General features: G+C 37.1%; 1 protein-coding gene across 10 annotated transcripts in view; it reads right to left on the bottom strand.

Moving 5' to 3' along the window:
- PTPRM (protein tyrosine phosphatase, receptor type M) overlaps positions 1 to 27,242 on the bottom strand; it is a 455,758-nt gene that overhangs the window by 128,967 nt on the left and 299,549 nt on the right. For 5 of the 10 annotated variants that reach the window (XM_027882060.1, XM_027882062.1, XM_027882058.1 and 2 more), the window contains one exon: positions 21,342 to 21,371. The exons of the other annotated variants lie outside the window; for them this stretch is intronic. In XM_027882060.1, the coding sequence (XP_027737861.1) occupies positions 21,342 to 21,371 (30 nt within the window). The remainder of the gene's footprint in view (positions 1 to 21,341; positions 21,372 to 27,242) is intronic. 10 annotated transcript variants of the gene reach the window in all.

Raw genomic sequence — 27,242 nt, forward strand, 5'->3', positions numbered from 1 at the left:
GGTCGTAAAGGCTTTACCTCTAAGATATCTCATTTAGAACAGTTGGATCAATACATTCTGGATGTATTATTCTACTTTCACAGTGGAAAACAGACATAAAGTTGACTTAACTGGGTAGTTAAGTCCAGTTAATGGCTGGTTTGAATCTCTAAAGTACCGCAAAGCAGTTGGAGCATAGTAGTGAATCTGGCCTTTGCAGTTTTATTTTGTCTTTAATAGCAACATTTTAACGAGGTTTTCCTATGCTTAAAGTATATTTGTTTCGAGCCTCAAGTCTCTCTAAAAGTATTTTGGCATAAATTTATGATGCTGAATTGGATTTTGTGATCTTAAAAAAAATAAAAAACCTCAAATAAAATGCACTTTCTACAATGAAACCTTTTTCCGCCCCAATAAAACTACAAAAGTTATATTTTATATAGTTGATACGTACATAAAGTATCTTATTTTTTCAATTCTCTTTTTTTCCACTTCTTTACACCAACTGCAGTAGCAAGCAGCTTTTTTTTCCAGATTCTTCAATTTATCATTGAACAAATTATCAAGTGCTGGATTATGAAGTCTAGGGGGTTCAGATATAGAATGGAAAATGGTTTCTCGTATGTGTAATTAAAGAAATGGTAAAAAATATCCCTTAAAAGAGGATTTATTTAAAAAGTTGCTTGAATTATGTATTTTATTTTAAATACTGTAATTTTTAAAGGTCAGTGAAAGATGCTCTTTAATACATCTGTAGCAACTGGGGGCAAACTGCAGAGGCAGGTTAAGATGCAGGAAATTTGCAGCACAGTATGGACGATGGACCCTGAAAACATCTTATGAGATGTCTGCTTATATACTGTATTGCTATGCAAGGGTCATTTGCAAATTAAAAGCATGAAAATGCTGATGCTACTCAAAATACTCTGTATTAGCAGAATCACAAGACAGCATGTGGCCTGATTAATCTTATGAACTCGGCATTAACATATTACTAGATCACAATGTAGATTACACATTTATGAGCATATCAACATCCAATGCAGAGTAAAATATGCCCTGGAGCACCTTTTGAGTGTAATTTTCTTCTACAAATAAAACCAAAGGTTTCAGAGCAATGGCCAGTAGCACCTTCAGGTTCAACAAGAAATAATTTGGTCATATTACTTTCAGTTGCCACAAATGGATGCTTCAAAATTCTGTCTCCAGTTTCAGACTAAGTCTATGATTAAAAAGATTAAAAAAGAAAATCTATATATAAGGAATTATTTTCTGTACAATCCTCTCTCAAGACATACGGAATTCAACATTTATTATGTACATGTGTTGTTAATTTTAATATGCAGTTAGTCAGAAGGCACAAGGGGAACACCTTGAATTTACTTCCCTGTGTTGATGGTGTGCAGTCAATCACCAAAAGAAAGCATGCCAATACATACATGTACTACTCACATGGATGTTACACTCTAAAAGAAACAGACAAGAAAGATATCCTGCCTGCCATGGCTGAATTGTGTGATTTCTAATATTGCCCATGGGATTGGTACTGCCTAATATTACTTTCTGTCTTTAAGGTGGATATAACTGAAATATTGAGAAGATGGATAACAGTATGAAATCGAAGGCCGAGAAGGAATAAAATGTACGTGCCCGGGATCTTAATCGATCATACTTGATGTAATCTTTATACAATATTTTCAATACACCTCAACACAAAAATACAATAAATCTTTCTTGCTCTAAAATGATTTCCACTATTTTTTTTCACTATTTTTTGAATCAAAGTGCCTCTGTGCACAACACACCTGCTCTGGGAGTGGGTCACTGAAAAGCTGACATTCAGCCTGCCTTTGAGCATAGACCCACTTGACCAGTTTCCAGGCCCGCATCTACAGAAGGCCCCAAGCTCTGACCAACAATATTCGGTAGGTCTGACAATGAATATGACAAACACACCATTTGCTTTGCACGCACATACTAGCTATGAAGCAATGGAATTACTGCATTGGGAACAACCATGCTCAGTGTTTCTAGAAGCATGCAGGCAGCCCAGCCAGCTGTGAGATAAATTTGCCACTCAAATTTTTGCCCCCATCAGAGGGTCTGACAAAATGTAAAGCACAAAAGTTCTGTCTTGTCCTTACTCTAGTTTAGCACCAGGTGACAACGCTCTTCCATCTAGAATTGGTAACAACTACGAATAAAACAGGAGACTTGGAAACAGACTCCAAGTCCTGGCTCCTTGTGCATACCTTGAAACTGTACTGACCTGCACCAGTTCAGTGCACCAGTTTGTTCACCCTTAGTGACCTGGTTTCATGGACAGGAAACATGACAAGATCTGTGTCTGGGGCTTATATATTGCCAGTATGGTTTATTCTGGAGGAGACTTCAGATTCAAGATTTAGCCAGCCCAGAATTGCAGGGATGCAAAGAAGTTCTTTCCAGCACACTTTCACAAGAGCTTCCTTGAACACATATAAGAGGGGTTGCTGAATAATTGCAACACAACTGTTAAGACTTTTCACATTTTATTTAGTGAAAAAGCTTTGTGTAACTCAGCTGTCAACTGATGATACAGCTCACCATCCAATAAACAAAACAGAAAAAGTAAAGATTAAAAGAAGGATTGCGAGGGATAACCTTTACATTTTTTTTGAAAGGTCATTCAGAATGACAAAAAAGTTGCTGAGGTTATTTCCTACTTTATTTATTTCTAAATATCAGAATGTTCTGCTTACAAAATACAGCTGCTCCTACCTTTTGTCATCATGATTTACTGTACCAGATTCTAAACACCTGTGATTGCTCTATCAAAGGCATTTCTAAATATATAGGGCGTTTTGCTAGAACAGATTCAATGACGTCCATATGATGATGTGACAGGGGATAAGTGTCATCAGTCCAGATGCCCTCACAAGGTCCCTTCCAACTTAAATTATTCTGTAAGCATGGATCTGCTTACCTACTGATACTTCTGATATTCAGAAGAGCCAAAACTCATCAAAGAGAAGGTTACAACTAAACAAAGAATTATAACAAGGCTTATCATGAATTTCACTGCTCCCCTCTCGTGATCTAATATGTGTCAGGAATTTGTACCTAGACTGTACCTCAGACACAGGGGAGAAAAAAACTAAGAAAAAAATTCCACTTGCTTTTCAGTTAACTACATACATCCTACTATAAAATTCTTTCTTGTTCTGACTGTGTTAATGTATTTAAACAAGCAGGAACTCTGGTAAGAAATTTTTTTCCTTCAAAACTAGGATCACTGTCTACCAGGGTTGACAATGCAAGTTTTTCTCCGATGTATTTTTTCCATCATATTATGCCCTTGTAGTTCATAATAGAACAGACGGAAGGCATCCTACTTTTTGCTTTGTTACCTGCTAATAGGACAGGTGTTGACTGTGGCATTACGTAAGTTTATGAAACATCATAAACTGATTTATTTTGGAGTTTTCTTCTTTTTGCTATACATCTGCTGACATTCAACCCCACAATAAGATACTGCATTTAAAATTCAGTTTCCACTTGGCTGAAATAAAATTTATGAACATGTTTGATATGAAAACATCATTTGTGCAACTGGTCTTCAAAAAAATTAACCGTTTTCCAAGCAACAGAAATGATAATCTCTGTGAAAACACACTGCAGCCTTACCATATCTTGCTGAAAGATGAGATACAGTCACCGGACTTTAGAAATAGCCTTTTAACTGCCAACTGTATAATGAGAGTAAGTATCAAGTGAACATGAATTCACCGACAGTTATTGAGAGCAAAGCAGTTGTGTCAAAACAATACAATACTATAGAATTGACATGGTAGGCTGCTTTTCTTAATAGCTTGTGCTAGTTGGATTCAGCTTTCCTGCAATTTAACATGTCTCTTCATAAAGATGGTCTGTTTCTTTGCTAAAAGTAACCTACTGAAGAGCTGGCTGAATGAGAGGTTGGTTTGCAGTTACGATTTGTTTATCTTAGATCTGTTTGGCATAATTGCATATGGGAGGGTAATCATTAGATGCCTGAAACAGTGTTGCATCTATTTGGAGCAAAATACAGTACCGTCATAAATGAGGTACAGTCAAGAATCATCTTTCCTTGGAGTCAATGGTTTTATTTTGGATGAAGATTAGGCCTCAAATATATGAACTGCATCATGTGCAAGCCACACATACATGAAAAAAGGACAACCAATGGCAGAGGACACTTTTGCCTCAAATTTTTTTTTATGTGAAAAGCACACTGAGATACAGAAGCTTTGCTTCTAATGTTCTTTGTGAAACATCATTCTTTTAAAAGTCTTTAATGGGATTTTTTCCAGAAATGCACCCTTCTGTACTGCTCCATCAACTTTACCTCTGGAAGCTTTGTCATCTATCACACTTTTAACCATATGATCATGTGTAACTAAGTAATGATAAGAAAAATGTATTTTCTGAAAATTAACATCTTCAACTCCAGGACCACTGAAAGGACTAAGGTAGAGTGCTCTTTGCTTTTCTTATAGCTGTGGTGTGATTTACCTGGGAACTACTCATCCTTCTTGCTCCTTGTTAAGTCATTTAACACCTGAAAACGCCAGAAGAATGTTTGTTGTTTGGTTTTTTTTTTTACTATTATTTTTCCATGTCAACATGAAAATCCCATTTTCTTTAACATTCTACATGTTGCCCAGAAAGAAAAAAGATTTAGAGGTCTGGTTCAGTATAGAGTATCAGTATTCACACGCACATTTCTGGCAGAATTTGCTGCAAAATTATGGGTTGATCTAATACTATGGAATAGAAAAATGGCAGCTGCTGCTGCTACAATAAAGGGTAGCAAAAATTCCAGCTGTGGATATGCAATCCCTCTTTCAGTGTAATACAAAAAGTGATATTTCCTATGACTAGATGCAATGTGCAACTTTGGCTTGTTTCTCTCTAATCTCATGTTTTCAGCTACTTAACTTTCTTCAGGATTGAAAAAAACAGATGCTCAATGCACCACTCCCACAAACAAAAGTATCCATGGAATAATTAATGAAAGCCGTGTAATTTCTTTTTTTCTATTTGTGAATCAACCCATAATTTCAATCTCTTCTGATTTCTGTATAAACATTTATTTTTAGCTTCAGAGATGAAAAGCTGACAGGCTTGGTAAAGAGACATTCAAAAGAAATAAGGCATAGGAAAATTTTAATAGCTATTAGACATAAGCATAAAAATGCCATCTGTATATAAACTCCAAGCAGCATATAGGAAGAAAAAAATGCAGCTGACATTTTTAAATGTCTATATTTCACTGGGAAATTAGGCTACTGTAGGAAATTTTCCAGCATTCGTAATGAAAGATTTAGTACTGTCTTGTAGTGGAGCTGGCTAGATAGATTTTGAGCTCCCTTATTTTGCAATGGAAGAATTTAATAACAGAATGTCTTGTTGCATTCTGCTACAGACTAAACCACTGAGAGCTGCAATTTCAAATTTGGGCCATCCTGAAGCTTCCGTGGACCTCTGCCACCTCTTTCTTCAAAGGTTTTTATGTCATATGCAGTTAGTTACAGTAACACAGCAAGCCGCAACAAGTGATGGGTCTCAAGTTCCTGCTGTATCTATCTCCACTTCAGCAATACTCGAAGGATGAGTGCCTGTCACAATGTTGTGACAAGGTGTGTGGGTATCAGGTCGAAGAGGAGAAGGATTATGCTTACTTCTCCTCCCACAGAGTACCTTTGCTATCCTATCACTGGGAATTACAGTCCAAGTGGTACCAATTAATTATTTCTCTGGTTGAATGGTTACATGTGCATGTTATGCTCTAAGAAATTTGTCAGCATCTGAGGCACTGTCAGCTGAGAATTTTGAATGCTTTTCCTTTTACTGAAACTGCTACTGCAGTCTCACAGGTATTTTCTTTCTCTGGTTGCCTCCTGGAACATTTCTTTTCCTTACCTGTTTTTATTTGGGTCACTTTTGTTCCTTGACAAAGCATACAGCTGTGTCACAGCTCATGGCTAAACTGAGGAAAGCAGGAGCACTCATTAGTTCCAGCAGCCTGGTGCATGCCCTGACTTCATCCTGGCTCTCAGGTGAAACTGAGAACGATCATACCAAAATCCAGAGTGTTTGGTTTCCTGGCAGATCCAAGTTAACCAACATACTCAAGAAACTAGCATGTATAGTGGTGTCCACCTGTTTGCAATGGAGTTCCTGAAGGAAGGACTTAGTGGCTGCGGACGCACTGGCCTTTCAGGAAAGTCATCAGTGGGATGACATGGCCCATTGGCTGCTACCAGTTCACAGTCATTTGTCTCACATCTTACTATCTAATGCCTATGGGCTGTTTCAGTTGTCTCCTGCAGCAAAGATGTGAAGCTGTAATTGCCTTATGTCTTGAGACTTTTAAAAAGCAGTTAAATACCCTGAGGCACCGTAGCACAAGTTTCCAAATTTTCTTCTCAAAAAGTTTTGTTGAGTTACAAGAGAGCAACATGAAGAGCTGAATGGCTTGCTTTTTCAAGACCATCCATGCACGCACTGCCTGATCTTCTTTTTAGAAAAGGAGCGTGAACAAAATGGAAGTGGAAAGCTTGTTCGAAGATGAGGTCATAGCAGGCCATGTGCTCTTCTGCAGTGAAGTTTTATAGCTTGTTGCATCATCTTAAGCCCACAAAAAGCTCATTTCAGGATAAGACAGTGAACATAACCCATACTGTACTTCTCCTCCAACAGCCTGCAGTAATGGCGTTGCTACAGAAAGCCACAGGACTACATTAGTTCCTTTAATTTTGAAAACTAGTGTACGCGGATTATCATCAAAACGTTGGCAACTAAACGTTAATAGGACTTCATCCAAAGAAGTCAGAGTCTCGTCTTTAAAGGTGGATAAAAAGTCACAGCTCAAAATCAAGCAATGGAGAAGACTCAAAGGAGGCACTTATTTACTAGTTATTGGAACAAAAACCTGAGAAGGTTTACTGTGCAGAGCACATGTACATGCACACTTACAGAGCTCCAAATTACAGCCTGCACAGAGAAACAGAGGTACGAAATACCTGAAGTTAGTACTCTGGCACAGCACTTCCTTCACTTCAGATATATCCTCAAATGATACAAAAATAGACTAGCATTACTTTCTGACATGACTAAGGATCTTCAGTTTTGATCTACATACAACTACATTAATAATAGATTAAGGGTTGCTATCAAAGCATGATCATATGCTCCAGAAGGAAGAAACTACAAAGTACAGCTGTCAAATCACTCTCACTAGCTAAAGCAAGGGCAAACTAACCATATTTGAACTTCTAGGACATTTGCTGGTCTCTTCAACCTCTCTTTAACATTTCATTCCTGAGCAATGACTTGCATGCACATGACACAAACATTCTCCTTCTCCTACTTACTGACACTGGATAGATAAGGAAAGAAAAGATTTTTTTCTGTAAAGATGGCAGTATCATCATAGTACTTAATGCAATAAAACAAGAGTCTGCAGAGAGAAGGAGGAACCATGGCATTAGTATTTTGTTAGCTGATACCAAAGAAATAGCATGTGACTTAAGTTTACTTAGTATCTGAATCGACATTCTCAAGGATTACTCAATATTGAGTGGACGATGTCACTTTAAAATGCCAAAACTATGAGTAACCATTTAACTACTTCTTGTTTCCTTGCAACTATGTCACTCTCTTATATATGCAAACTAATCCCTTTGGCCTGTGTGTGTTTTAAAAATAGCTGGTTTGACTTACTTTCTGATAAGCATGCAACAGCAAAACAAGCAATAAAAAAAGCCCTTCACTGTCTGTCCTCTGAAAGGCAAAGCCATGCTGCCAGAGTCCACTGCAAAATCTGCAAAGTAGACATTTCTCAAAACCAAAGAGAAACCAAGCACACAGAACTTGCTAAAATGACAACAAATGGTAATGGAGATCCCTTTTGTCACAAACAGACAAGATCTTCACAAATATTTACAGAGAATCACAGAACTGTTGAAGTTGGAAAAGACCTTTTGGATCCTTAAGTCCAACAGTACCTTGACTACAGGTACTCTGGAGGTTAATGAGATATGGGGAAGATGAAGATAGGCCAATTTAGCTATGAACTTTGGGTGACAAATCAGCAATCACGAACCAGGACAGCGACCTTTCTTCCTCAGTTTTCATTCCTGGTTAGTCACTCCAATTAAAACACTTTTCTTGGCTCTCAAATACTACAAAATGGAGAAGTTTTTTTCATTCACAGAGAATTCAGAAGTACCAAAATAACATCAAGTGACATTTTATAGGGTTTTATAACTTTTTTGACCACTGAACTTTCTCACCCATAATAAAAAACTTCAGGAAAGAGAATTGATTTTAGTATAAAAGTCTAGGTTTTCCACTATTGGTCAGATGTAAGAGATATATTATGAAAATCCTACGCTACAAATTTAGCCTAGATTTTCACTAGACACTGGCAGATCACAGCAGGAAAAACTAGACTCCAAATAGACTCCCAAGACTGCCCACAAAAGGAAAACAAACCTAACATTAAAAAGGGAGAAATATGTGATAAAAATGTTAATCTGATGTCAGTATTTTTAACCCACTAGGCAATAACTTAGTGATCGGAAACAAAAGATATTACGTGATGTGGAAAACAGCACTGCTCAAACAGACCTGTTTACAACAAAATACAAAAAAGAGCATCAAATTTGATAGCATATTAATGGCATGAGCACTATGACCACATTTCTTGTGTTACTAAAAAATGATGTGAGACAAAAAAAAAAAAAAAAAAAGGGAAAATAAGTTTCAGTATTTGGATCCTGCATTAAGGATATGCTTTCCCCTGTAAATAATCGGAAAGGCAATTAGAGTTCATAGCTCCAAGAGAAAGATGTGATTAACAAGCAGTAGCGTATCTTGGAGGGCACGTAGTGGACGGTAATCTTTCATTTATCATTGAGGTTAATTTCCATTTCTGAGGGTCACTAACTTGATCATATTTGCTTGAGTTGCTGTTGATCTTCTTTAATCATAGCAAAAAACCTTTGTAAGTAATGCCTATCTGAATGCAGCTAATTTAACGATATGACCTTTTCCATCTTATTTTCACCCTATGGCTGTATGACTTCTAATCAGACAGCAAATTATTAGACTGTAAATGGCACAGTATGCTCATTTATGCATTTCTGAAAATTATCATATGCTAAATCATTATATTATGCTGTTTTATTGTTTTCATACCTTTATTGAAAGGAACCTACTATTGCAGTATCTGGGCTTTAAACAATGATGCTTTTTTTTTTTTTCTTTTTTTGTCAAAAGAGTAACCCATGTGCACAAGAGTTCAAGCAGTAAAGCTTGGATGCTGATTATTCCTACTGTGGGAAAAGAGGCAGCGCCGCAGTCACTGAAGTGTCAAAGCAGGTAGTGTCAGAGAAAACACTTTACACCTCCCCTGGTACTTTTGCAAGGGCTACTCATAAAAGAACATGTGTTTCTGCAAGTGTATGTGGCTAACCCTGACTTAGCTGGTGATATCTCCATCACTGATTTTCAGGTACTAATATTCTGATGTCATATATTCTTTAGAAACACAAAGAACAAATTTTCTCAAATCCAACTGATGATAAAGGAAGCATGAAGTACTCTGACTCCCTGACTATTAGACCTCCAATAGCTCTGATACCACTGCTCTGCAGCAGTTGATAGGAATCAAAATTTAACTAATGTGGAGAATACAGCACCCAAAGGCTTAGGAACTTCCACCAGCAAGTTGGTGGCAGAAACTAGACCTCTTGATTCCCACAACTCTTTCCATAATCTGCTTGGAAGCTTTTTTTAAAAAAAAACAATTGCTATTATTAGATTTTTATGACACAAAGAAGCCTATGGGAAAGAAGTGAACACCAGTATTTCTGAAAGGATGACTTCAAAGGACTGCAAACCTGTGGACCATACTGGTGTGAAATGTTCTGCAAAAGAATTCAAACTACAAAACCAATGGAAATTGTGGGGAAATTGCAGCCCTACAAACTTCCATTGAACAGACAAGCTTTTTCTCTGCCACCACAGCTCCATCACTCACCAATTAATTTCTTTTATATTGCATGGCAGCAGTCATGGCAATATTTAAAAACCATCAAAACCTGCTTTAATCAGCTATTATTTGGATCTGAGAGATGGTAATAATGTTCATGGTGGCTTTATTGCCTTACCAAAACTATATCTTTATTTTTAATAGAAAAATGTACAACTGGGCCACAGATAATTTTCAAAAGTCAGTATGTAGAACAAAAAAAAAAAGTCCCTTATGCAATCAAATCTACATTCTACCGATGCATGCCTTACAGCATCACATATTTACATGAAAGACAGTAAACCAGCTAATTCATTACAGAACACAAGACAGTGATTTATTAGTCCTTTGTCGTGCTGTGAGAAAATGTGGAGTCTCTCGAATTTTAGTCTCATATATAGTTAGGTTTTGCAACACCCTAGGAATTCCACCCAGTTCAGTGTAGCATCTGACTCCACGCAGAACACAATCCTCTAGTCATCAGGCTCAGAAAAGATGGATACCTATTCTTTAACCTTTAATTAGCACTTCGCTACATTACTCATGCTGAGCAGAAGATTAGCCATAAATGCTTCTAGGGGCACTACACACTTACTAGTAACCTCTGCATGTAGAACTTATGTATTTCACTCAGAACCAGCAAGTGGAAAAATATGTAGCACAGGGGGTTGGACAGCATATAATTAAACTCGCTTTGCATATTAGGTGAGCAACTAAAGCAGAAACCATTACTCTCTGTCTGAGAAGCAACTCCCAAGGTTGTTGCAGGCAGAACCACAGAGCCTTGCAATACCAGGTGTGCTCTGCATATGACCAGTGAAAAATAGGCTTTTTGTTCCGGCAGGGCTGAGACATCCAAATACAGGACCAGGTTCTGTACAGTGCCGAAGTCAACGGGAATTGAGGCATTCAGCACTTAAATGAATTCATACAGCAGGATATCAGAATGGACCTTGTTTTAGATATTTTAGGCAATCAAATTTAAGTGGTTATGCTGAGTTTGTTTTATTCATTTGATATTGGCTTTATCATTCCAAGATTTTAATTCAGTGAAACTTTCCACTGTCTAGTCAAATTACCAGATGTAATATATGACGTTTTCTTTAAGGATATGATTTTAGGGAGCATGCTGATTTCATTACATTATACAGTGGGGGAAAAATATATTTATAATCTTAAGAATCTCATCTAATACAAAGCAATCACACCCCAAACAACTAAAGCAATATGTTCTATTGAATCTTTCAGGTTTTTTTTTTTCATGGGTATGTCAGCACTTTGTAAATCTGAATACATCATAATGGACTCACACTAACATAAGTTATGAACATTTTTTGTGAACAATACTTTCTACTTCTAGACTCCATGTCATTGAAAAGTCAACTAATAATGATGCTTAGAAATTTATTTATTTGTGGTATGCTATAACAATCATAATCAGCCATAAATCCTTTTGCCCTGTTTGCATTTACTGAATTTGCCTTAATTATACTGCTGCCTAATTATGAAGTTCAGTCTAGAGGGGAACTCGTGAGAAGCAATGATGCAGAAAGCAGAGGACAGTTTATTCCACTTCATGGATTTACAACTTTCTGCTACTGCAAACCATTTGGAACAGACTCTATTTGTGAGGTCATTAACATGTAAACAGTGTCACACAGAAGATGCATGGCAATGACCTACCATGCTAATGAAAAGTGATATTGAGTTTGCTAATTCAGATAAGGGTACACAGATTGCCTTTTCTCTAACGTGCAAGGGCCTGTCACAGAAATAAATGCACGGTCCTTGTTGCAATTAATTTGATTCTTGTTCTTTTAAAGCTTTACTTGTAGATTTAATTAAAGCTTTCATGCAGCACACACTTTCAGGAAGTATCTATGTTTAATGGCTCTTTCTCCTAAATTAAAGAAACGAGTGAAGGTTAAGATTCAAAGAAAAACAAGAGATCATAAAATGAAAAGCTGTGCTTAATACAGCAAGCATTACCTTGTTTTGACATAAGTAAATATGCAGTATTTATACACACTTCTTAAAATTAATGTTATATTGCAGCTTCTGTTGTGAAATCATTTTCCACTACGTAAGATAATTTTTTTTGTTTTTGAACATAAAATCTTGCACGCTAAGTTTCAACCTGGAGGTGAATATTTTAAAAGCCTTAGCAAAATCAATTTTTAGATAAGAAAAAAATAAGCAAATAAAACCAGCGTATTGTTTCCCCGGGAAACTAAAGAAACAAACACCAATGCAAAAAAATTGTAGACATGTAAATCAGTATTTCCGTAATTTTACCGTGTGAAATGCTCCCCCAGAGTCAGTCTATCTAAGCAATAATCTTTTGGTAAATATCAAGAATAAAAAGAATTAAAAAGGATATTCTAATGTTCTCTCCCATTCCACTACAGATTCTGCAGAGAGAGCTGGTAAGACTCCCATAAGGCCTTTGACATGGTCCTACCCAACATTCTTATTTCCAAATTGGAAAGACTTGTATTTGAAGTGGGTACTATTTCGTGGATAAGAAACTGGTTGGACGGATGCAGCCAGAGAGTTGTGGCAAGACAGATATGGACGTATTGGAAAGAGCCCAGAGGAGGCCACAAAGATGATCAGAGGGCTGGAGCATCTCTCCTGTGAGGAAAGGCTGAGAGAGTTGGGGTTTTTGAGACTGGAAAAGAGAAGGCTCCAGGGAGACATCATCTTGTCCCTCCAGTACTTAAAGGGGGCTTATATAAAAGGGGGAGAGAGACTTCCTAAACAAGCAGATAGTGAAAGGAAAAGGGTTTTAAACTAAAAGGTGAGATTTAGATTAGATGTTAGGAAGAAATTCTATGCTGTAAGGTGGTGAGAAACTGGGACAAGTTGCCCAGAGAAACTGTGAATGCCCCATCCCTGGAATTGTTCCAGGCCAGGTTGGATGGAGCTTTGCTCTAATCTAGTGAATCCCCCATGGCAGGGAAAAAAGGTGATCTTTAAGGTCCCTTCCCGCGCAAACCATTCCGTGATTCTATGATTCTGTGACATGGAGCAAGAACAAATGACTAGGAAGTCTGCATTAAGTATCAGGAGATAGAGCATAGACAATGAAAATAAGGCAATCTTAAGGAAATATTTTCCAGGAAATGACAGACAATATAGTATCTGGAGGGGAGAGGGCAAAAGGGGAAAAGAGGGCAAAAAGAATGGGAGGAGTAAGTAAAAACAGGAGCAGAGGAAGAAGAGAAATAACAGAAAAAGTAAATTGTAAGAAGAACAAGGAGTCAGGCTTAAGAGTTGGGTATATACATTAGTGTTGAAAGAGAAAAAGTAGCTGGAAAGAAGACAACAACAGTTAAGATTTAAGGAGTAAAATCCTTTTTTGGACAGAGAACTGTACAAAGACACTTCCATGAATGCTCAGTATTCCTGCCTCAAAATAGTGAAATAGTTTATAAGGCTTTGGATTCCAACAAAAGGCAGCTGAAACTGCATTAATCTATTCATAAAAAAATAAACCTGTTCTTGCTGGAAGCTTATATTACGACCAAGGCACTCTGTTTTTCATTTTGTTTTGTTTTTTTTAAAGCATATTGTAGGTAATCCCTTTAGTTTAGTAATACCCTTATGTGCTTCTCTTCTTTTGTTAGTTTAAAATATCTTATATAATCTTAAGCATAATAAAGTGCAGACATGACTCCTCCCTACTCAGCAAGCAGAAAGGAAAGTTCTACTTCCAGTAACATGTGGATGTTACAGATAAGGATCAGGGTTCTGTTCTACGATGTATCATAAACATGACAATCTTACCTGAAAAATGCCAGTAAATACAAAGCATTCAGTATTTCATCTGCTTTTGAAAATACACTGTAAGCCACGAACTTAACTGATATGAAATGATCTTTCCATTGACAATTTCCAAATAGGACCATAAATGGCAAAATATGTGCCATTATACCTAAAGCATAACTAAACACTACCTAGTGTACCTAAAACTGTTATTTGCTGCAGAAAATATTGCATATTGCAATATTATCCTCAATATGAACACACTGGTGAAATCCATACTGGAAGATTTTATTTTTGGCTACTGATGTCACCACACAGGAGGAAAGAACACTATCACTTTGCAGTAGGGGACGTGGAGTGGCATAATCGCTCTGAAATAGCTGATTCTCTCATTCCTGTATGATAGTGAAATGTACAAGTTGGCTTTTCACAAACGGAATGCTTTGCTTTCCTATTCCTTCAGACAAGACAGATGCCTCTGGTAGCTCTAACTTGTGTTTTCATGATCAGAGGAATCAGTGAATGGGAAAAAGGGAAAGAAGCTACTTCCCTCCGCAGGTGAACTGAGTATAATCGAGATAGCCCTGGACGTTTGGTTCAATATCTCACTGAGGGATCTCAGATCAAATGCAGAAAGAGTCCTCAGCTTCAGCTGAGCACATAAAAATAAATGTGCTGCTTTATGTTCACCAGCCCAGTACTTGCAGGAGCAGATAGTTCACTGCACAAGCCCTACAAAACTCTGCTCTGCTCCAACTACTACTTCTTTTTATTTGGATCACTGCTGCTGTCTGGTTGGCACAGGAACTGATGGAATTATGCAAGACTTTCCTGACAGTTCTACAGATTTCTCTCTACAGCACACACTAAATGTTACAGTCTAATAATAATAATAGCAGTAATAACAAACCCTTTCTTGCACGCTAGTAAATGAAATGAAGCCGTGATTCTAATATACTATGACAAGTCTCATAAAAGATATTCTTTTGCAACAGGTTATCTAGGACTGAAGAAACACCTGGCATGCTTTCCTGGATATGTAAGCACTCAGCACAGTCGTTTTTCTGGTTCCTTGTTTGATTAGTTTTTGTTATGCTCAGTTTCAAACCTGGTGCAATCTCCCAGATACAATTTTCCCAGAAATTAGGAAGGACCTGAGAATCCTTGCCCAGATTCTCACAAAGGGAAACAGAAGGTCAGAGTGATCAGGAGTGGCAAAAGAAAGCAAGAGATATTTTATTCTCTCATATCAGAAATAGGTAATTTATTGCAGAAAAACAATGACCAAGAAAAATTACTGAAAGAAAATTTGGAAATGAATGATGATTTTGGTCAGCTAGCCATTCCAGAAAGCAAATGGCCACTGTTGTTCCCTCCAGGTATCTGGCAGTTTACACTTCAGGGGAGCTCAAGGTGTACTGTAAATAAGAAAGGAAACATAAAGGCAAAGTAGGAAAAGAAGGCAAGATTAGAACATTTTCCTTGTGAAATTAAGAGTGAACAATGACAGATGCTACCTTGAGGTGGATTATCATTCACCTGCCCATAACCCTGCAGACAGATCAAGAAAAATGTTTCAGGTGAAGCATCTCCTGGGGGATTCAGCGGTCAGAGAACAGATTTCAGACAACAAGCTCAACAAAAACAAACAAACAAACAAACAGACAGTCTCCCCCCCCAAATCATTCAAGAGAAGATATCCTACAAGAGTATATGGAATCCACAATATCTAAAAGCAATCTCAGTACTCAATTTAAATCCCACGTATTAGTTTAGAAAACAACACAAACCTTTTATTAAAACAATATGGAAAAAATGAAGATGTCTCCAAACTGCGTAAGTATTTCTTTTTTCTACAGACACATTGGTTCCAAAACTAAATGCCTGGTACCTTCACAAAACAAGCAGTTTCCCCCTCTAGGATCAGAAAAATCTCCAAACCCCAGCTCATCTGCAAATCTTTTGCCTGACACTAAGGGAGCAGAAACAGTAACTGTGATGTGGTTTAGGAATGGTATTCTCCAACTAAGTGCTCCCACTGAAAACCTCGCTCCCTCTCTCCTCCCTCTTCCTCTCCCCCTGTGGCGGGACAGAGAGAAGAACTGGAGGCACAGAAACCAAAGATTACAGGTTGAGATAAGAACAATTTACTGGAAACAGCAATGAGATAAAACGAACAGTAACAGAAACAATACCAATAACAAAGGGTACAAGGAGGAGACAAAACAATTCATGTGGGACCCCCCCCCAACAATAGATAATACCTGACTGCTCCCTCTGACATGCTATGGGACTTGGAAGGGAGCCCTTTCCCCTCTAACCAGAAAATGATGTGAGGTGGTATAGAATAACCTCCAAGTCCTGGCAATGATGCCTCCTGGCTACTGCAAAAATTAACCCTGTTCTGGCTGGAACCAGGACAGACTGTGTGACCAACACAGCAGTCAATCAATTCTGATACGTCACCTCTCTCTGTCATACTTATTTATTTGAAAACCTCAATCTTGCAGTACAGATTATGGTTTCTAACTCAGTACATCTGGGATATTTTAGTTTTAAAAGTCTGGATAAGTTCTGAAATGACCACGAGTTTCCAGTACAGGTATTGGAAAAGTAACCTGGAGTGAGTATCTAAACATGCCCAGAAAAGATGAACTAGAGCAGAGCTCTTCTTCCACATGAATGATCTCATCTCTGCTGCACTTCCAGGAAGCTATTTCATATAGTCAGATCACTGTCCTGGGGGGCTCACACACTTCAGAAATAGCTGACAAAATTTAAAAAAAAAAAATAAATTCTGGTGCGTTAAGCATTATTTACAATTTTTTCTACGGAGAAATGGGAATGTAAGCCTTGGCCATAAAGCAGTACAATCAGATCCAAAAGAATCAGAGGATATAAGGAATCAGTATACGAAATAACAACTTTAGATAGTTTTTTTTTAAATTACGTAGCATAATTTAATTAAAAATAAAATCCCAATTTTGAGACTGCTCAGTATCTCTGCATGAAAGATACCTCTGTACACAAAGCATATGAGACATAGCACACAAATGTGTTTTTCTGCAATGGTGATTTAGTAGAACATCCTTCTTGCTACTTTGGAACTAAATATTTTCCAAAGATTTTAATATGTTGGCACTGTAGACTTTGCAAGATGCAGCAAAACTCATGGGACATCCCCAAACCATTTAAGTCTAGCTTACAAGACAATTAAAGGAATCCATGTTTATTTTTGATAAGTACGGTATTCTACGATACAAGTCTATGTACCTACGCATATTTAAAGATTCAGAAGAGATCACAGGTCTAACAGATCAAACAGTTCAAACACACTCCTGTTTTTCTGTTCGATATTCTCTCCCATGTACAAGACGCAAACTAATGATCTCATTCTGGTTCTAGGGGCAGTTGAAAATACAGCACTGTTTTCAAATTATTGCAGAAATTTAAAATTCGATGACTGCATATTCCCTGGAATTATCCAGAAATCACTGTTATACCACTGATTTTTTAAAAATTTGATTACTTCAATTATTAGGATCATTTTGTAAATCTACTAATCTTGTGCCTTCTGCCGTAAGTATAAGGTCAATGGCAAAGGGACTAGGGAATTAAGTCACAAATTAAGGCTCTGAATAGAGATCCAGAAGCCAGCACTGAGTATCTGCCAGTGAAGCAAGAGACACAAACACAACTAAGTGAGAACAGACTCCCAGGCTCCTGAGCTCAAGTCAGATATACAAGAAAAGCATACTTCAACTGGGCCCAAAACTACTAAATTCTTGTGAAAAGGGCTGACATTTATATGAAAAAGCTCAATTGCAGCATGAATTCTGTCGTCTGAGTCATACATACCAGGCAACAGAGCCTGTAGTCCTACACGTTTCAATACAGTACTGGGCTTTGGGATTGAGATTTCCATACATAGGATGCACCTTGGTGCATTTCTATTCTAGGTCACCCAACCAAATTATCAGTGCTGGGATAGACAACAGTAGATTTCACACTATGAAGAACCCAACATGATTAGGACTGTAAAAGAATAATGGGCAATAACTGTCTCCCATTGAAATGACTTGTGAAAAGGCACAAAAATAGAATAAAATTATGCACCTAACTGCTGTGCAGCCCTGTTGTTGCATAAGTAACTAATTTCAATAATAATCACAACTTACAATTTTGATATCAAGCTTAAACTGAGGAACAGCACCAAAAGCTGCCTTCACAACTCTGTATTTTAATTTGGTGTACATCCTATTCCTAGAAATACAATGAAGTCTTTTATTGAAAGCAACTTATCAGAGCTACAATCAGCAACTATCATCTCCTCAAGAATTTGGGGTAAACTGAATTCCCCAAATTCTCTATCAGGCAACAGTGTCTCGAGTAAACTATGATGGTCCAAGCACTCACTTTGTCTGATATTTGAATTCGCATGAATCTAGCTGTTAGCTCCTGCCTAGTGAATAATGACCACCAAGCACAGAATCTTTATAAAAATTAAAATCTTGAATATAAAAGTTAAAGGCCAACAGTCAGCACAGTGGTACTTGTTGTCACCTTAACAACAGGCTTGCCTAGTTCATTCAAGCATAATTACACATACAAAAAAAATTGAATGTATTTTTCTTTCTTCTGCCAATGGTGCAGTGCTTTTGCCCATCAGAAAATGTGTCAGGAGTAAGCAGTCATGCCAATGCCGCCTGCCATGCTGGGAACACCAGTTGTTCCAAGTGTAACTAATGATACTATCTCCATTCTTCCTTTTTTTTCCACCTGGAATAGACTGCCAAGCCAAAAGAGCTGCTGCAGAGTTAATGAGCACTATTAAATTTGCTCGAATCTTAAGAACAAAAGAACTTATAGAGGACTAACTATGGCCAGACATAAAAAAGAAAATCTGCTGCCTGACTGAGGTGAAAGGTAAAAAATGCATCAGTTTTCAGGAACGCAGGAGTGGGAGGAAAGACTGGCAAAGGCCCTTAAGCCCATTAAAAAGAATTCTCAATAACAGTACTCAACTTCTTTTCTCTAATGTCTCTTGACTGGCTAACTAGTAAACACAAGATAAAATAGAAATAATTATCAGCCAAATATGCACAGCTGTAGGTCCACCTCTGATGATTCATCAGCAGCTCCTGGCATCTGCCAATTTTTTCTTTTTTAATTTTAATTTAGGATGGATCTAGAAGTGGCAGAGATTGCAGTCTACCAGGGAAAAGGAGCCCACAGCACACAAGGAAAGCAGCACACAAGACAATAGTAACTATTTCAGTGCATAGATGCTCGCTTGGATGTTACAGCTTGCATTTACAATGACTAATCAGTAAATTTGAATATGATGCTCAGTATAGAAGTGGTAAATTAGCAGTGGCAGAGTACTTGAAATTATGTTTCTCAAAATATAGAACATTTTATAATCCATATGAACTTTCTCAGCTAAAAATAAAACTGTAATGAATTCTGCATTCATCTAAGATTTCCAATTTCAATGAAATTCCATAGTGTGTAAACAGGTGGAGAATTTGGTCCAAAATACTTCCTCCTACTGACAGACAATCTTGACTGCTCTTTTCAGGGCCCTGACTTCGCTTCTTTTGCCAGACAGGGAACAAAACAGTACAAGGTCAAGATTCCACCGTTTCTTTAGGAAGACTTAATGGACTCAAGCTACAAAGTTACTGAATTTGTTTCACACTAACAAAAAGAGAGATCTTTCCTTGAAGCCACTGGGAGAGTATTTCAAATAATTGAGACACCCTACTCCATTCACTATTAACACTCCCTATTATTTCACAACTGGGGACAAAACCTGTTTGTAAAACTTAGAAAACCACTTCCAATTCACATATTTTTGTCTGTCAGTGGAAAAAGAGAAAAAAAAATAATTCAATTTCTTTGAATAATGAAAGAGTGTTTCCTTTAATGTTCCATTTGTTTCAATTTTGGTTTTGACTTAGCCTTGAGACATGAATCATATTAAAATATTAATTTAAATATATTTACTTATTATGGCAACAACATACTATATGACTTAGTGTATTATATTCTTTTGACATTTTAAAGAACTACATTTAAATGATCCCAAACTGAATTTATTTTTTTTATGCCTATGAAAATATGGTCTTTTCATCTCAAGCACAGAAATACATTTTGAAATACTGTATCTGTGGCAGAGATAATTTTTTCTGACCTTCACATTAATATACTGCTTTAAAGAACAGTTTTAAAAATTGCACTACATGTAGAGTGTCAAATAATGTAATATGAAATCTGAATTACTAAGCAAATGAGCACTTTCAATATATTCAGAAGTCTTAGGGAATTTTAACTAAGAGGTTTAAATTTAAGTTGCTTTCATTCACTTTAAGCATAAGTCTACTTACCAAGTTTTCAAGCTAGAAAATATTTACTAATTTTTCCATAAATCCTACAAATGAATTTTTGATCCTTTTTCAAAATATCAATTGAAAAATTGTGCCTAAAAAGTCCGAAGAGCAACTAGAAAGGAACATGAGAAACTTTATATTGCTTTTAAATAAAAACATTACTGAAATGTGTTCCGTGCAAGAGCATGCTACTACCATATGTACTTGAAAACAAGTACTAATATTTGTCTCATGCAAGTAACACCCAAACTTCTCTAACTATATAAAAATATCTCATAGGTTCTCATGACTTTTAAATCTGAGGTTTAGAGAAAACAGGTATCCAGTGGACAGCTGATTTGTGCTGCTGGCCTACAAGATTAAACAAGATTAAATGAGTCTCATTTTGCAACTAAGCCAGACCTCTAATATTTTGTTAATTCAAAAACTATTATGTACTCCTTGGACCTGGAAAGCAAGTAAAGGTGAAAAGCCTCAGAAATGGATTTGCTAAATTCACAGAAGGACCCTTCCCATTCATCACCTGCTGACAGCAGGGAAGAAAACGAAGGTTTTAGGTAAATAAAGAAGCATATAATGGTATTACTAAGGATGGTATCAAAACAAAAAGTTGTTACTTACTGAAAGTTATGCTTCATCCTGCCCTCATTTTTTAGTGCTCTCTCCTTTGAAATTCACTCCAGAAATGGTAACTCGTGATGTTTACGCATTATCATTATTCATGAAAAAGTAGTAATATGTACACAGCAACAAATGGAAATGCTTGTACATGTCTAACCAATGCTATATTTTCAACAGAACAAATGAGAAAGAAACTACTAAATAAATTCTGAAAATAGTTACTCAGGCATGAAAATTTCTCATCCACATGGTAGTGGTATTTATACCTACTACTTCTCAATCAAGAAAATTCATTACATAATGATATTCAAAGGACTCTAATGCATAGTACGAGGCATAAGAAACTGTTACAAAGCTAAAAGCTAAATATTTCATTACATTATTGACCATGTTGTTTTTACCTTGGTAAAACTTTTACAAAGTATGTTTTTCATACAGGAACTTTCAATATTAGCATTCACTACTTAGGCATGGAACAACATGGCAGAAAGTGTGTCTCTGATGACAAAGAAGTTACTTACAGGTAATAAGTGTAGGAGTGATAGCTTCTTCTGCCATGATGGTGGAAGGATTAGGCAGTGGTGGAAAAGATGAAATGGAAGGAAAGAAAAGTCAAATATTAATGTATGAAAAATCAAGATGAAACTGAGACCTGAACTGGTGACACAAATGAAAGGTAGCAAGAATGCATATCTGGGCATATCATGCAATGTGTCTGAAATAGACAGATGACAAATCCAATCTCCATAAAACTTTGAGTAATACAATATATAATGCATCTTCAACTGTTAAACCATCTTAAAGTACACCTACTAAGTAATTTTAGGTATTTAATGTGTATTTATAGCTGCATATACTACACACAAACACTCCCAATTAAAGAGCTAAACCACCTCTGATTACACCTCAGCTGCATTAGGAATAAGGATATGGAACTTCCAGCATGGTGTTACAAGGTTAGCAATGCAGAATTTCCAAACATGTATGAAGTAGCTTCCCTTCCTGTCACAGCACTGTAGAATCTTAGGCTATCCCTTTCTTTATGTAAAGAAATCAGTTCTGCCATTGACAGGACTTGAACTTGCTTCCAGAGCAGAAAAATCAATCGCCACGACTTTTTTAATATCTCAGCTTTTTAACAGCCTTTTAAATTCCAAAGAGAAAGATACTTATTGTCATGCAAATAAAAAGGCTATCTTTGCTGGCTAAAATTACATTGGTGGTATTTCCCCATGTGGTGGAGATAAAAATGAGAACTAATACTGTATCCACATTATTTCTGTCCATATGAATGTCACAAAAAACAACTTTGCATACCTAGCATCATCAGCTTGAGGAATATGGGCTCAGTCAGTTTTGCATAACCTCTTGCACAGTCAGATCCTCCACCCAGACATGCTTTGTGTGAGCACAAAGTATAGAAGCCCTCCAGCTATGCTCTTCTGCTTTACATCTTTCCCTCCCTCAGTTATGAGCCCACTACAAGCAGGACTGCAACTCTCCAAAAGGGGTAAGTTTCAACCTACATGATTTCCATATATTGACTGCAATTAAAAAAAAAGCTGGAGATCTTAAAACATCTCTGAGCATAATGTCAAGTAGCATTCACATGTTGGTAAGATAAAAGACTGAAAGGAACCATGTAGGCATTTGTAATTTTGAGAGCACATGCATACAGCCCTTTGACTACAGAGGAAACATGTAAACAGGCCTTGCAAAGGTCTATAACTAACGTTAACTTGCCTCTGGCTACATGCTTCAGGCATCCCTTTGAAAACTAGGCTTTCATCAAATTTTCTCTCTCATCTTCTTTGTGTGAAGATGCCGTTAGAAATATTTCCCAGTTTTTATTCCCGTTTTTCTGATGCAAACAGTATTGTTCAAACACGAGAGGCTACATACTGAATATTTAATCACGTGGCACATCTGGAAAATGCATACCTGTTAAAGTTGAGCTTTGAAAGATATCTTAAGAATAGAGTAAGGGGCAAGCTGCAAAACAGTGCCATGCTTCTTCCACCCGCACATACCCCACTGCATTCAGTAAGGTCCACAGGATCGAGTCCTAAGAAATCAGATCTACCGACCTGTGCTATTAGAAAGGGGCTGCTTTCTGGTTCAGTCATAATTATATTTCCCCCTGCCTGTCTTTTCAAAATTACTTATTCTCTCACTTTGATTTAGAGTCTCATGACACTGCCAACCCTGTTTCTTGCCATATGTTGCCACGAGAGAGATTTAATGTAATTAGTACAAATACTCTCCTACTTCTAAAAGATGTATAATAATTTGAGAAAAAACAATAAATACAATTAATCACTGAAGCACTGATGGTTCTTATATGCAGAATTTTGCCAGATATGTAATAGAGATAAATTATTCCTTATGAAAAAAATGCTGAAAATCCAGGAGCCTTAATTGTGTAAATGTTCCATTAAGAATTTGTGTAAGATGAGAAAAATTGGAAGTCTCAGGCTCCAGTTATTTTTATATTGCTACAGTTGTGAGATTTTTCCATATAAAAGTCCCTGAAAAAAAGCATTGTGGTTTTTGACTATCAAGAATACAATACGCTGAAAGAAACAGGTAAAAAGAACAAACTAAAATCTTGCAAAACCAGAAAGTTTTATACTTGCAAGTCCTCAGGCCACATGCTAAAGTACCATTTTTAAGTGAATGGATTTAGCTTTATTAATAAAAATGAAAAAGTTCCATTTTACTTCCTACATAATGAATACAAACTTAGGTTTTTGTCTATACATGAAAAGTCTTTTTCTGTTAAAAAAACTGATGCAAAGATTCTAGCTAACCTAGGCCAATTTTTCTTATGAGTATAGCCTGTCAGTCACTTCCCAGTAGTGACGTTACTTAATATCAATAAACTGCTTCTGCATATAGTGACAATCTAAAGCATTTTTATATCCTTTAGGACTAAAGACACAAATAAATTTCCTGACTACCACTTGTAGAACAGGGCCACACTATAAAATTTACCAAAACCAGCAGTGCTGGATACAGGAGGATTGTCCTATTGGAAGAGAAACTTCTCGAACTGTGTCATTACCACAGTGTTTTCTTTCATCATCTCTCTTTTGTAGTTGGCCTCCAGGGAAAAACAAGGTTCAGGAAGAGGAGGCTGGAATTTTCCTTCAGCCTTATTATTTTCAATTTCTGTCCTAACTGCTTGAAATTGTTGGCAAAGGTGTATGTATAACTGAACAGCCTGATTTGCTATCATGGAATGGGAACAATGCATTCCCAGCACAGCTCCACTGAGTGCAAAAGCCTTGCTTATCCACTGCCAAGAACCAGAGACTCTGACTTAGATGCCGCAATTGCATAGATTAGAAACTACTGGAAAGCTCAGGCATAGAGACAGCTGAAAACAAAAACTAAAGACAGGCAAAACAAAGTAACCTCTTTATGGAGAAATGTGATGATCAGAAAAACTCCATTCTACAATGGAAGCAGAAGCCAATGTAATAAAATCTTAATAATGGCTTCCTTACTGCACTCCCACTGCAGCAACAAGACAGCAGCCCCAAAAGAAACAGCTGCCCCAAAGACATATATGCTTTTAAGCAAATGCTGGATCAACAACTTATCAACTTATGCATTTTTTTTTAACTTAAGTTACATAGAATATAAAGGAAAAGAAAAAAAAGAAAGGAGAAAAAGCTCTAAGTGTCTGATTTATGCAAACCTTGATTTAATTGCTATTGCTTTTCCAAAGCTGTGGGAACAGTACTCTCATTTTCACTGCTCCACTTCAAGTTGATCAAAAGGGAAACTTGCTGTATTTTTTATTTTTTACTTTTGTATAAAGTCCTGTGCAGGTATATCAAAGACTGGAAGAAATCAAGGGCCTAAAGCGAGATTTAATATTCAGGATGAGATTCAAAATTCACTTTATTGTGGATCAATATTGTGGAAACACATGCATTGTTCTCATCTGATTTTGTGTTAACTCTTACATGAGAGATACAGAGCACAGCTGAGGAGGGAAAGCTTATTGGTATTATTCTGACTTCAGAGAGATGAATCACTGCACAGGCATTACCCTTTCGGTATTAGCAATAGCTTGCAGGTTTCTAGGCTATGTTACATGACACCTTTATGCAGGAATGCGAATGGATAAAGAAAAGATAGAACAGAACGGATAAAGAACTCTGAACAACCAAGTGGAGAGAAAAACCGGAAAGCACCAAGTCTTCCCCCGCCCCAGGGGACAAGTTTACAGATTTGGTTTACTTCAATCACAGTCTGAGTGCCCATACAGAAAATGTGTCTGTGATGTTTCTACCCTCACTAGTGACTCCATATCACACACTGAATCTCTAGGCCACCTGGTTTATAATATAACTACTTCAGAAGACCACTATACAGTGAAATTAATAATTCTGCCTAATGACTATTGATATTTGCAAAACATCTCTACCTACTGCTTTGATAGTGGCCATCATATCCAAAGCACTGTGTGGCACTGAAAACTGCTTTGAATATTGGTCTTCTCTACTTGGCTACTGAATTGGAAGTTCAAGAGACTAATCTGTAATAATCTGTGGTGCATGGCACCAACCAAGCAAAGAATGGTTGTTGAGTGAAATGAGGTGGTTATTAAAGGAATGTGTTGGACAAAGTCGTGGTTATCACTTAAGTAAAACTGCTTTCCAAATCTCTTGACAATGGAAAGAAATGGTTTGAAATTAAATTAATTAAGCACTGTGAAGCCCCAGAGTAAGTTTAATCTACTAGTGTAACCTGGAGATCAAGTCTACAAGACTGTTTTCTGTGAAAGAAAGAATAACACAAAGTACAAGCCTTGGGATATGCCTTGGCATAGTGGAATGTGAATGGGATACTGCTGTAGCCAATTCCAAGCAAGACAAGTTTCAGAACATGTAGGCTCAGTGTGGTGAAACCTGGCACTGTCGCCCAGAGAGTCTGCATGTAATAGTGCAGAGAACAAAGTGGTTCTCAAAGGAAAGGTGACACTGAATTACAGGGTGTTATTTTATTTTTCACTCAGATCTTTATGCCAGTAAAGTTCCTGATAAAGTAAATGAAATAAAATGATCAAGTGCAGTAGTCAAACGACATAGTAACTCGATAAGATTGTTTCCCAAAGTAGCACCTAAAGTATCATAAAACTGTGAGACTACTACAGTTACATTAAGCTTCTGGTATGATTTATACATTTTCTTCAAATGCATAATGTATACACAGTAACTGAACTAAGGTGAAACCACAAGGCCTCTCAGCAGCCTAGTGAATTAATGCACCAATAACAATCTACTGAATAATCTGTTCATCTTTTGCTTAAGTCATGAGTGTAATCATATTCAAGATCTTCTATGCTACAGCAGATGCTTTAAAGGCCTGGATCATGATATACCCACCTCATGAAACTCTCATTTACACCTGGTCACATCCTGTTACACAAATGACCCATTCTTACTTTTTAATATTCACTTTAATTCAGTTTGTTTTGCTCAAGACTGCAGCATCATTCTGGGATATGTTTAAGTTATTGGCATTGTTATTTCTGTACTACATAATGAAACTGTATGTATTTGGTAACAGAATTCCTGGATTTTTACTTTCAGTAGTTTCACCTCTGTCACAAGCAGATTTATTCCAAACCCCAAAGAAGCTCACATAATACACTTTTCTTCTAGCAACAGAAATACAATGAATAGTAATTACTCTGCTGTGGTAGACAGAAGGAATCAAGTATCCTTCTGCATTAATGCAAACACTTAGGATCTGAGACCTCCCGCCTCTAACAATTAGATTATCAAAGAGTTTTCTCTCGAGAATTAAGCAGGAGCTGGCATAGCATGCATTTAGCCAGAGACACTGACACCTTATTCACTTTGAAACTATCTGTATCATTTTGCAATGCTCTCCCTTCAAAATTAAGAACTTGTCTCCCTTGGGTGAATACATTCTACCTTTGGCAGAAACACTAAGGAGAGGCTCAGAATGGGAAGCAAGAGAATGATGAATGCTGGTCAGGAACTGTTTGAAGAAGTATTGGCCAGAAAATGCAAGTAGCCTTCCTTCCTGCATGCCAAGTTCTGTGTCTGGCCCTAGGGAGGAGTTTGGGAGTTCAACTGTTAAAATTGAAGGTATGAATGATGCAAGAAATCAGAAGTGGGAAGAAAAAAGTACTGCAAAGTCAGAGCAGGACCCTGATACACTGTACTTTATTGAGCAGATTTGGTTATTGGGTCAGTTTCATTGCCCCAGTCAGACTTACCCCGGGGCTCAAGTCTCAGGCTCTTCTGTATGGCAGCTTTAGACTGTTTTACCTACCTCTTGTCATGACCTAGCCCCCAGCCCTGACCACAGCTCACCTTTCTCTTCACAGAGCCCTTCTAACTCATGGCCCTGCTTCTGTCTTCAAGGAGAGTGAAAAG

This window comes from Empidonax traillii, unplaced genomic scaffold (assembly GCF_003031625.1).
Source record: "Empidonax traillii isolate 1590-97213 ecotype Southwest subspecies unplaced genomic scaffold, ASM303162v1 scaffold100:size1405979, whole genome shotgun sequence".
Lineage (NCBI taxonomy): Eukaryota > Metazoa > Chordata > Aves > Passeriformes > Tyrannidae > Empidonax > Empidonax traillii.